Source organism: Lipophrys pholis (assembly GCF_963383615.2).
Source record: "Lipophrys pholis genome assembly, chromosome: 10".
In the NCBI taxonomy this organism is placed as follows: domain Eukaryota; kingdom Metazoa; phylum Chordata; class Actinopteri; order Blenniiformes; family Blenniidae; genus Lipophrys; species Lipophrys pholis.
Window position 1 is genome coordinate 17,110,110 of NC_137640.1, and position 12,842 is coordinate 17,122,951.

Sequence of the window (12,842 nt, forward strand, 5' to 3'; positions counted from 1 at the left end):
TGGGGGTTGTCTGCTTGTAGGTCTGCTCCCATTTTACATCGCATTTCCTCACTAGATGGTGTGCGAGCCACCGGAGAGGAGAGGACGCTTCCCCGCACACTGAGCGCCACATCCAGCTCACCAACCCGGGGACAACCTGCACGGCGGACCGTTTCTCCCACGAGGCGGATACAAAACAACTAAAAGTCTGGGACTGTTTTAAATACAAAGCCTCATTTTGCGTGAAAGGTTTTCTCCTTTTTTTTTTTTTTTTTTTTTTTTTTTTTTTAAAGAGATTTTTTTATTTATTTATTTTTATTAAGTAAAAAGCTCTTTTCTGGAAGACTTTTTTTTTGTGGGGGGGAGGAGAGAAAGAAAAAGCGGTAACGAAACACAGCTGTGATGGACATAATGATTGCGGTGCAGGACGCTTGTGTCTCCGGTCAGTGGCTTACTGCGATCATTCTCAGCCTGTGCTGCTTTCTACCGTCCTGTTTGCCCGCTGGACAAACTGTGGACTATTCCTCGGTGGAAAGTGTGGTGAGCAGACAAGGCGACACGGCTCTTTTGAGGTAACAACACGGACTAACACAACTTTCTCCCCGCTCGCACTCTTTCGCCGCCACGGAGTTCTCCTCCGCGCACACGCTCCCCCCGCACGCCGCTTAGAGACGAGTGGCGTCGCGCGACGGGATTGTCACCCGGCGATAAATACACAATGGGTCATTTTCCCTCCATCCCATCCTTGTTTTCGCCTGACGGAGGAGGAGGCGGAGGAGACGGCCACGGCCATGTATTACGCTGCTCTTGCAGCTCTGCTGCTTTCCTAACAAACTTTTCCAACATACTTTCCTCCGACGGTGCACATCGCTTCACATGGCTGGAGTGTTGTTTTTAGAGAGATAGAGAGGGGGGGGGGTGGTCATGATGTTTTTTTTTTTTTCTTCCTAATAGTCGCTCCATCTCCGGGGAGTCCAAGTTACCCCGCCGCTGCACGTCGCTTATGTAATTCGATTACATTATATTCGCAGATTCTCAGCGTTTGAAACACTTCCAAAGAGACCCGAGAAGCCCGGCGTGCTATTTTCAGGGTTTGTCCCCCCCCCCGAAACAGTGTGATGTCGCAGTTCTAAAAGCGTGCCTGTGGTCGCGGATGATCTGAATCGAGTCGTAATAATGACGTGCCTTCCTTCTCCATCTCCTGTCCCCCCTCCATATAGGCTCGGGTGGAAGCTGCGCAGGTAGTTTCCTGTTAAATGCTGCGTTAATTGCCCGGTGGGTGCCGTTCCTATCACGTGCACTTAGAAGTTACTGAGTTACTCCAATTATTCAATCGGGATGTAAAGGACTATAACACCAGTCTCCAAAGTAGCCTGAACTCTAACCCGCCCCCCTACCCCAAACCCACCCCCACAAGATCATTAAATCAGAAACTTTCAAATTCACAGTTATGAATCTGGCTGGAATTGGTGTTGAGAACAACAAATACAATTTAAAAGAAAAACTATATAAAAATCCTGAAATTTCAGGGGGCAGTGATAATATCATGTTCTACCAATATCAAATATCCGCTTTGATGGTTCTGAGGAAAGGCTCAGTGGGCAGACTTGCCACGTTTCGATATGAATTCTGTGGATGTTGACTGAGATGGTGGCAGTGGCCCTGAATACAGAGCAGCCAAATGTCTATAACCTTTCACTTAGCTTGGCTTTTCATTCTTAGTAAAAAAAAAAAAAAAAAGGGGAGGGTGGGTTCTTGTGTGGCATAAGGTAATTATCAGACTCGAGCATCACATTATGAAGCGGGTCAAAGTGTACTTGGCACTCGTCACAGAACTACCTTGGCAACAGCAAAGTGATATTCACTGTTTTTATCATGCTCCCTTCATGCCCAGAGGCCGCCTCATCAAAGAGACTGTACACCTATGACTGTCCGCTCAGAGATGGTGTCTAATTCCCACGTAGCAGTCCGGGTTGGCCGCGATCAGTGGCAGAAGCTTTGCCTGGATCTTGATGGTTTATTGGACCAGAGAGCATCCCCATGCAATGAATCAGCTCAATAAACCAGTTAACTCCCACCCCTTGAATAAGTCATCACTTACCCTTTACAAGCAGGTCATAAATACTAAGCTAAAAATCTCAAGAATAGGGAAAATATTTTCCTGATGCGTTCACTGCTGGGTTCTTACTGTTAATTCATGGCTTATTCAGCTCTCGGTGTAATCACTCATTGTTTTTTTTGTTGTTTTTTTTCCTCACTTGTGCTGCAAGTGTTATCACTTCTCTGTGTGCACCTGTTGACCTAATAGAAATACTACACTTATTTAAACTCTGGTTAGCATCTAATAGTGTAACGCTGTCGTCGCTAAAGTGATTATAAAGACGCCCCCTGTCTTGTCGCTGTAATTTTCCCAAACTGCGAGGAACCATGGCTCTGTGGTTTCCTCCCTCTTTTATTTCCCATTGCTCTTATGCATCATACGTTAAGACCTAAGGCGTCTCTTTGAGGAAGTCGCTGCTGAAACCAGGGTCAATCTCTTGATTTCCTCCATTGTGAGGATTGGCCACTGGTGGAGGTCAATTTTGCTGTGGCGTAAAGCTGATTGGTGGCTAAAAATGTGAGCATTCTGACAAACCGACAGACCTCAAAGCAGGCGGGTAGTCACGGCCTCTGGGTTATGGAGTGGCTCCCAGGAGGTGCATCGGCTGTCATATGTTAATTCCCTCCCCCCCACCTCTTCTATTCTTAGTGCTGCCTTTATGCTGCCCTGATTCATGGTGGACAGTTGGGCCGTATTAATAAAAATGATTTCAGCTTCTTGAAGATGAGGGCTGTTCCACATGTGTATCCTCACCCTGTTAATATTGTCTGTCTGATTGCGTAAAAGCTCAGCATTATTTGACCTCCAACAAACTCCATAGCACTGGAGTCGTGCCACAGCAATTCCATAATCTCAGATGGACACATTTAACTTGTGCACGTATTATTTACACACATTTTATTTATTCTAAATGGTGGGAATCTATGCATTTCCAATGAACATAGATTGTTTAAACGGGCGACACATACGGTTTGTCTCCATACTGTTGCGGGTTTCATGTCATTTGGATTTAGTTGAATAAAACCCTTACTTTTTCCTCAGCAAATGACTCATCTGGCTATGGATTTGAAGCGGACAGCTGAATGAAAAAAAAACAGTTTCCTGTGGTGTCAGGAAACAGAGTATCAGTGGCAACCTCTTCCACATGGATGAGCAGTTGTAATCAAGAGCAAAGAGCTAGTGTCTGTAAATGTTGTTCAGACAGACTGAACTCTAAAGAGCAGGCTGCTACAGCAGAGTTGAAATGTGGAATGGTATTCTTTCACCAGTCGTTCTTGTTTTATTTAGAGATCTGTGTCTCATCCAGCAATGTCTGCATTTTGCTGATCAAATATATATGATGTGGTGTAAAATAGATGGATGATACAGTGATTTTGCTTTAGAAGCTCCAGTTTTCAACAGATAAAGAAAAAAAAACAAAGTAAAATAAATAGAAGGAAGACTGGACATGGAATAAGACGGTGAACCCTGCTTATTTTTGTTACTGACTTTGACAGTTGGCCCTCTGACACAAAATAAAGCCTGCAACAGGGGCCTTGGACTCTGTAATGGTGCAAAATTGACCTGTCAGTAGTTTGAAAGTCTGGTATTCGTATAAATCTAAAGTCATTGCCTCATGTCAACAGAGCCGTTGATGAAAATTTGTCCTGGCTGTACGTGATTGTGCCGTAGCTTTGCTTTCGAGCCTGGTTTGGGACGAAAACGACGGCATGCATCATCTTTTGAACTGTATCATTATTATGGCTCTGAAAGGTCCTGACATTTACTATAAGCACTTGTGCCAGATACAACATCGAGTTTAAATGGCCTGGTGTCTCCGTGCCAGCTAAAGTGCCGGAAGTACAAAATAAAGGCTTGAGGCTTCAAACCGAAGAAGACACCATCCAAAGAAGGAGTTGTTGACTTATCTATTACAAAGACAGGCACCATGGCAGAAAAGCTCTTGTTCCCACTTAGTGCATTTTAGCATTATTTGTCGTTAAGCAACAGCTGGTGGCGTTGGAGAATATAAGCAAAGTTCCATCATTTCTAGAATTCAGCAAGAGTACATTCTGAACCCACCAGTTAACGGCGAGACGTCAGCACTTTCACACACTCTTTTTGGGGTATAGCCTGGTTTGTTTCCCATGAAAACGTCTGTTGGCAAACCTGCGTCTGTCGCTGCTGATTAAACGCCAAAATTCACTTGCACCACATGTTTTTTGCACTCCGTGTCGCTGTCAGCACAACGTTGCTCTTTTTCACAGTGCATGTGCTCGCCGTGGTCTTCATACCTGAAAGATTATGTCACTGAGCAGCCATTCTGAACACATTTCTGTGGCAGACATGAAATGCCCCGGAATATTATTCCAAGCAATCGACATATGGGAGGACCCCCACAGATTGAGCCGTACATACAAAAAAATATATTACCTCGGGTGGTACTCAATTTGTCTTATGTCAAAAAGGAGGGTCGTTCCCGGCATTAGACCTTATCTTTGGTAGCACATTGAAAACTGGATGTACTTAAGTATTCATCAGATTGATTACTTTGGCTTCCATTTGTAGCTGATGTGCTTCAGCTTTGATGGAAACCAGACAAGGTGACTTGCTTGAGCGGTGGCTTTTCATATCACCCGCCGCTTTTAAAGACCTCGAGTTAACCTCTCCCACAGAACCACTTGAATATAGGATCCTGTTGGAACTTATGCACATTCTCTTCTCGATAAAAATTTTGCAGGGGAGCTGACTGTGGCAATCATTATTGTGCTGTCGGGATTTTTTTTTTAATGTTTTATTTAAGGCTTGTTCTTATCAACAAACCACTGAAACCTAGTGATGAAGAACTAGTATCTGCATATTATCCAAATTGTATTTTTTGCTCGAGTTTGTCAGTTATACATGTTTGACTAAAAGTGCCAAAGCTTTTTTTTTTCATTTATTTAAATCTTGTGATGAATACTATGAGAACTCACACTCATTTCTGGCTTCCTTCATAACACATTCAAACCAGAGCTTATTTTTTTTAAGTTCTAATGCCATGCTATAAATATGTTGTTGGGCTTACATGCAATAATAGGCTAAATCTTCACACCATGAACAGTTCCCAAATGGACTGCTTTTATGACCATCGTTTGTTAGGCAAGTCAATCCATTGTACTTTCTAAAAATTAAGTATTTCTATTTGTAATATATTTCAATTAGCACTAAAATGATTGAGTGCCCTGGTGAATTAAAGCCTAAATGGAAATGCTTTCTCAGAGTAAATCCTTTGAGGGAAATAGATGCTATGTTAGGTTTTAAAGCATCTTTCTATTACTCTTATAATCACTACAATTATAGGGATAGGGAAAATGATTTGGGGTGGAAAATTTAGCTTTTACCCATTCTCAGCACTGAACAGCCACATAATCGCAATAATTCTACAGGAAAATCTCACCGGGGCCTTTTTGTGTTGCGGGGAGACCATAAGCCTCAAAATTAAACTTGACAGACAGAGAGTGGAAAAGCAATAACAGGTTATCTTTTGGGCAATTTTCAAGAGAAGTTACTTAAAACGGAATTTTTTCCCAACACATTCCAACAGTGTGGAGAGAGCTTTCTCTTTTTAACGTCGCTGACTGAAGGGCTGGCTTAATGGACACTTAGGAGGCATAAAAATCCGCACTGGACTTGGATTTGTCCACTTGTTATGTGCAAGTGTGTAACATCAGTGTGAATACTTCAAATCAAGTGCGGGGAGTTCTTAAAGACTGCTTAAGCAGATAGTTGACTTGCGCATTGATTTCCAGTAGGCTGTATCTGAAACAAGTGCTGAGCCTGTGCATGTTTTTGTAGGTACGTATGTTTTTTTTGTTTTTTTGTGTGTGTTAGCCTAAACTCCTCTTGAGAGCAGTTATTCTAGTTAAAATTTTATGTTTTTCCTCACAAGCTTTTTGTTGAACACTGTTCACTGTTTTTTTTTCATATTTTTTTTTTGCTCTGAATGATGTGCCAATACTTTCAGTCTTTCATCACAGAGAAATAATTCCTCAGAGCCCCTTCAATTAAAATCCTAATCAATCAGTTAGCATGTCCTTGTGTTTTCGTGATAATTAGTTGTGCTACTCCCGACAACGTTGCGTAATCTCATCTGTGGGTCCTCATCTAAGCTGTGTACCATCAACTCTTGGTATGCCTCTCATGTTAGTGGGTTGCAAACAAAGGCCGCTGACACCATTGACTAATACTAGTACTAGTACTAGTACTTAGAAAAAAAGAATCCAGTCACAGGGAGAGTGCATTTGGTTTGGACATTCAAGTTAATATTTTGGTTGTTGTTGATCAGCCAACATCGCTTTCAGGCCATTGCTTTTCGTTGTGCTAATTTCATCAATCTGAATTCATATTTTGTGAATTTCTTGCCGTCTCCTTCAGAAACGACCTTGATAAGTAACCAACCTGTAAATTACAATTCAACAGCAACGGGCAGAGTTGAGTCATGTTATGCACGTTATGTTATCTCCACCTGTGTGTTCATTTGCAGGCTGCGACTGGAGGTGTCCTTCATCTGGCGCCATCAAGTGCTTGTTCAAATAGTGTCAGAGCAGCTGTTCAGCCTATCTCTACAGCTTATTGCTCAGCAAAGATCTCAAGGTGATTTATTTTGATAACTGGAGAACAAGAATCTGTGGACCAGCATTTGTCAGTCCCAGAGTACCACTTCCCTGCATATTTTAGATGTCACTCTGCTCCAGCACACCTGATTGAAATGAAGAGGTTATTATCAGGCTTTAGCAGAGTTTGATGACAAGGAATGGGTTCCGACGGCGAGATATGAGAAACGTGGAGCAGTGGTGCTCCGGGTACATGACTTAAAAACACAACTCCAGCCTGCCTGAAGGTAGCAGTGATGCAGCATTCTTGGGCTCACCTCGGTCAGCCACTTGTATGCCAGCAGATACATTTACACAAACATTCGGGCCAAAAAGAAAGTCCAACACCTTCCCATTTCTTAAGGTAAAATATGTTGGCTGTGCTGAGCATGGCAAACATTAACTATTAATAAGCCTTTGTTAATATAAAATGTTATTGCATGAAACGTTGTGCGGCAAATATGAATTATTAAATTCAGCTGTGTTGAGCCCAAAAGCCCCGACACATTAGCAGGAAAACAAATACATGACACAGAAACACTGACAGCAATACAAACTGTGACAAATGCTGACTTAATACTTTTTAGGGTACTGCGATTTTCATGAAAAAAAACAAAAAAAGAAAGCAAAAAAAAACCCCACCGTTAACCCAAGTTATATTCATGGCTTTCTCCTATTCACTTAAATATGTCGAAGAGATTTCAACTTTAAAATCTAGTTCTTATATCGTAAACTTTTTCATGTAACTGGTTGAAGCAAAAGTAAGACTGAATCACCACCATCACATATTTAATATTTTTTTCTCCCTTGTCCTGTTCGGCAGCTTGGGCAAACAATATTATGTGATTGAGAGCCTTCCAGTGTCGGAACAGCTTTTGCTCTTGCAACAGGAAGATTTTCACTGTGGATAGTGTGGTTGCCAACATTGCCTTGAATGTAAGATCTTTATTTGTGAGGGTACAGACTTGAGGAACTATAGGTAAACATTACTTTAATCCTGTGGGAACAGTAAACCAGAAGTGTTCGCACATCTGTACTTTAGCAATGTCTTCAGTGAATTAAAGCTTCCCCAAGCGATTTCATGTACTTACAGAGGGGATTTTTTTTGTAGTTTAATACAATTCATGATCGTTTTTTTATCTTAGATTCATTCTAGTGGACCTTCCTATATAGCGAATTGAGAATTCAAGCCATTATTATTTGTGTGTTATATGTCTGACTTCACATTACCTTTCAATCCGTGCCTGCGTATTGTAGTAGAACTTGGAGCAAAATCTTTAGTGTCATTTCTGTTTTGCAACATTGGACTACAGAACCCCTTTATAATCACTGATTTGCAAAAACTTGAAAGTGATGCCAAAGACCTCCTTCTATCTTCATTCCACCAAACGTAAAGTTACTCTACCTGAGAAAATCTTTAAAATATACTTCCCATAAATGGTATCAAATATCGCTCGTTTCCACTAATTTCCAACCCACAATTGCCTAAATTGATGACATCAAAGTCGATTTGGTTACAGACAAAATGGAATTTGTAGCCATAAACCTCAGAGTTATATTTTAAGGAACAATGGGTTTCTGGGATATGAAAGATGGCATTGTGGCCGCTCAAGTGGAAATATCAACAAGATCTGACCGATTCAGCCTGAAAAAAGCCAGCCCTTCTCAAAGAGAGCGTTTTCAAGCGACGAGAATTGTCTTAAATGTTGTGAAATTGAATGTTGGGTTTTTCCAGTTGTGAATCGAGATGGAGTGTACGAACGAGACCTTGTGGACACAGTGCCTCTGGAATCTTCAGGAGTTTCTGTGACGTTACGATGTCAACAAACCGGCTATGTTCCATGAAACTGAAATGCTGGAATTAAGTGTTTGTACGATCGTAATGATGAATTCCCTTCGGAGAGGTATTGGCAACGTATTGGAGATGTACGTCAACAACTAAAACTGGCCCCTACATTTTTCAGGTTTCCCCTGTGGATTCTTTAACTTTCCTTTAACCAAGTGAGTCCTGGACCCCAGGCTGGTGACCAATGCACTAACACATATTTATAGAAGTCTTCCTAGTGTTTGTATCTGCCAAGAAAAGTGTTAACAGTATAATAAAAACACATTGACTATAATCTGCATTTTACCACCTCAGTTATGTTCATGGCAAGCGTTCTCTCTCAATTGATTAAATCCCCAGCAGCTAAAGGAGCAGCATATTGTCGTAACGCGTTTGATTCCATGTTGGCATGGCTAAAGAATTTTAATTGGAGTCACTCAGAGCAGGTTATCATTTTTTTTTGTCCATCTACTCTTTCTATTTCGCTCTCTCTCTCTCTCTCTCTCTCTCTCTCTCTCTCTCTCTCTCTCTCTCTCTCTGTCATCTGCATAATGAGTGTGTGCATTTCAGACTCCTCTAAATGTTTGTTGGAGCCGAGTAATTGGACAGTCTGCATTGGTAATTATTAGTAAATGGAAAGAGAAGCAGTGGAGCAAATCAATATCGTTGAGAAATAAGCTCCGACCTTTTTTTTTCAGAGAGTCAGGAGTTGGGATAACAGAAATGATTGCTTTAGTGATATCACCTGAACTTTATCCATAGTAAATGCTGGTTTAATGTTCGATACTGTGGGGCTGTGCTCGTGATACAGTAAGGCATTTTGGACTGCAAAACTTACATTTTCTGGGTCATGCAAGCCAGTCTTGACAAAATCCCCTTTTGGATACTTACTGCCTAATTTCAGATCCATGGCAGTATATTAACTCTTTGCTATTTTACACAGATGGCACAAATGGTTCGTTACTGTAGAATAATCCAATTAAAGAGAACAAAGTCCGGTGTGGAATTTAAAACAGTCCCGCTAAAACGTAACTTATTAGGGGAACATGGAGTACTATTATGACTTAAACAGCTTAGATATTGTAAAGCACAAGATTCCTTAAAAAGGACCTGCTATCTTTTTATTTGGTTAACATTACATAAATAGTCATACAGCATTGGCTTCATGTAGTAAATGTGGCTGAGGTTTCAAAACAAGCAGTTCACAACATACTTCAAGTATCCAAAGGAGAAAGCTTCAAACTCAATCTTACATCGACGTGTCAGAGCTTTCCTTGCTGCTGCTCTGGTCACAGCTTCCCGTTGGCACAGAAGTCGTCACCCAGACGATGAAGCTTGTGTCAAATTACAGGGAAGTAATACTTCCTGTCGGCACTCTCAGCGCTGTGGAAAGCGTGCCAATCAGAAGAACGTGGGTTTTACAGGGAAGGGAGATTTTTAATGGAGAGATGCCAAAATGGTTTGCTTTGAAAGTACAAAGATCTGTTAGGTCATGTAGAAATTTGAAGGCGATTCTGACAAGTTCTTTCCCTTAGATTTCCAGAATATAAAAACAAATTAGTAACGGAACATATAAACTTAGTTTATAATAATATATTAATAATAACAATTTCAGCAGGGATCGGAATTTTACATATAGTGAAGAAATGTATTGATTATGTAAAAGGAATGCAACAGTTTCATTTAAACCACAGCAGAACACAGCCCCTAAAAGACAAAATACCTGGTTCAATTAGACTTAATGGATAAACTTTGACCTTAAATGATTGTTAATGCTCTGTCCCAGTCACATTATGGCAGAGAGCTTGACTCATTCCATGCTCATGTTAAATAGTCAATTCATCTACTGAGCTGTAAAACTTGATTCTCATTAGCATTTTAATTTTAGGCTCCTGAGAGTTTTTCAATATTCTTTGTGGGAAGATGATTTCTTCACACTTCTCTTTCTTTTTCTCTTTGTGTGACTCCCTATTTGGTCTCCGTTTCTCTACTTATCTCCCTCGTTGTCCTTGCAACTCAGATTTTTAAGTACATGCAAAAAGAAATGTAATTGTAATCAGGTTCTTGTTTCTTATGGATGAGATGAACTATGGTCTCAGTAGTACCTTCAGACTGTTTTCATTAGTGATGTGCGGTTGTTTTCTTTTCTACGATATCCTAAACCCATTGCACCCGATCATTTACTTGTCATGAAATGGGGATTTAGCTCATTTCAGGCCAAACTTGGCATTTCCTTAACAATTGTCAATTGTTCACCTTCAGCTTGTAAAAGTTCCAGGGCTGTGTGGCCATCCCTCTGATCTACCAAGATATTTTCGTTACCCTGATTGTTGATTGGTTATTTATACGCTTACAACTGTAACTTAATTCACCTATCGTAAATATTTTGGGCTACTTGTTTTTTTTTTTTTTTATATTTGGCACAGATGCCCTTTCTTGTTGACCTACATCAAATGAATGTTTTTTGAATGTTAAATCATGTCATCCCATTAATTTGGTTCTCTTGGGTTGGTTATGTGTTTGCATATGGGCTGAGGTGGAGCAGTGGTTGGTGTTCTCGCCTCACAGCGAGAAGGTCATAGGTTCAAATGCCAGTAGGGCTTTTCAGTCCCCATGCAAAGGTTTCTCCTCTGGGTACTCCAGCTTCCTTAACATGCATGTGTTGTTAATTTGGTGACACTAAATGGCCCCTAGGCCAGATGTTCAGGGTGTATGCTGCCCTCAACCATAGTCAGCTCCCATCGGCTCTTGCACTCTGCTACTCCGGCATAGAAGATGGCTGGGTGGAAAATGAAAATGATAGAATATGCCATCATTGTTAAGCCGGTCCTCGCTTAATAAAGGGATTTTTTTTTTTTTCATTTAGACACCTGGCCAACTACATATCGATTGAGTTCAGTGGTTAGATTAAACAAAAGTGTGGTACTTTAATTCCAGTTTTACATTAACTCCATGTTTTTTTTTTATAATTTTTAACATTTATTTGATTACAAGTTTAATGTGTATATAGCTTACATCTAGTTGTGAAGCCACCATCAATGTGTCTACTCTTCCATTGCGCCATCCAATGAATGTTAATTGTGGATCGTATTTCATTGATAGTGCTCATGGTGAATTGTGGCTCCCATCATCATTTATGATCTTGCTGATGAGCATTGCAGTAAATACAGTTTGATGCTTTTGCTCAGTCTTTTACCAGCCTAACAGCTGTATTGCTCATGAACTAGTATTTCAAACCCCCAGAGTAAGGGCTTGGCTTGGCTAAAAGCTAATTCAAAAGCTTTTGGATTAAAAAAAAAAAAAAAAAGGATAGTTTTTCTCTCTGGACACAATATTAATATCCTCTTTAACTTAATCAAACTTACATGTGAGCTTCATAGAACAACATGGAATTAACCTCAGAAAGGTTGTCTGTAGTGAAGTCAAGCTGTTTCTTCTCATGTGTTGCACACTGCGGAAAGAAAGGGGGGATTACAGCTCCAAGCTAATTAGCATCCAGCCCTAGGAGCTATGGATGAAATGTATTTGCAGATAATACTGTGTATGCAGCTACCCTATCTCTACCGTGTGTAAAATGCGCATGCGAATTGTTGGATTTAACACGGACACTGTTTCATCCTACTGTATTCCGTGAGCCACAGTCATGTACTACAATAGAAGTTCCCTGAGGCATGCAATCAGCTTCCAGCTTCTCCAATTCATTCTGCAATCTCAAAAACAGCCAGTTGTCTTCCCTGGAAGTGTGTGGGCCATGTCTTTTTGCCGCAAACCTCAATCCAGGCGGTGCCTTTGATTCCAACACAATGCCCCTGCTGCGTTCCTCTCTGCACTCTGCGATGTCACTTTCATTTCTGAATATTCACCCTCGCTTTTGCCAGTGCAGTTGCTAATGGGTAGTCTTTTCTTAGCCTGGAGAAGATAATCCTGTCATCTTTGTTTTCATGGCCACCTCAGGGCCGTTCAACAAGTTCAAAAGGAAAAAAAAAGAAAACCTGCAGTGCAGTGTGTTTGAGGTTTGTTCTTGTTGTCGAGCTGCTGTAGTCAATAACTCTAGTGGCGTACCAGCTTACTTAAGGGAATGTCTGTGCCAGATGCTGTATTATGATGTGTTAATGCGGATGTCAGTAAACAATATTAACAAAGTGTAATGGTTGGAGGTAGTTCTTGAAACGGTTTTGCTCTTGGAATGAACTGCCTTCACACCTTTTGAGATTCGCTCTACAGAACTATAACATTCCTCAGTAATTTCTTTCTTTGTAAGAAAATAATTCACTTTGATTTGATTGGTAGGCTGTGCCATGGGGGAGCATCTTATGCATTTCAG

The 12,842-nt window shown here is 40.9% G+C and overlaps 1 protein-coding gene across 1 annotated transcript in view; it reads left to right on the plus strand.

The window, feature by feature from the left end:
* Positions 1-336: 336 nt before the first annotated feature.
* negr1 (neuronal growth regulator 1) overlaps positions 337-12,842 on the plus strand; it is a 141,958-nt gene continuing 129,452 nt past the window's right edge. The window contains exon 1 of the mRNA XM_080472614.1: positions 337-551. Coding sequence (XP_080328740.1) covers positions 382-551 — 170 coding nt within the window. The 5' untranslated portion in view covers positions 337-381. The remainder of the gene's footprint in view (positions 552-12,842) is intronic.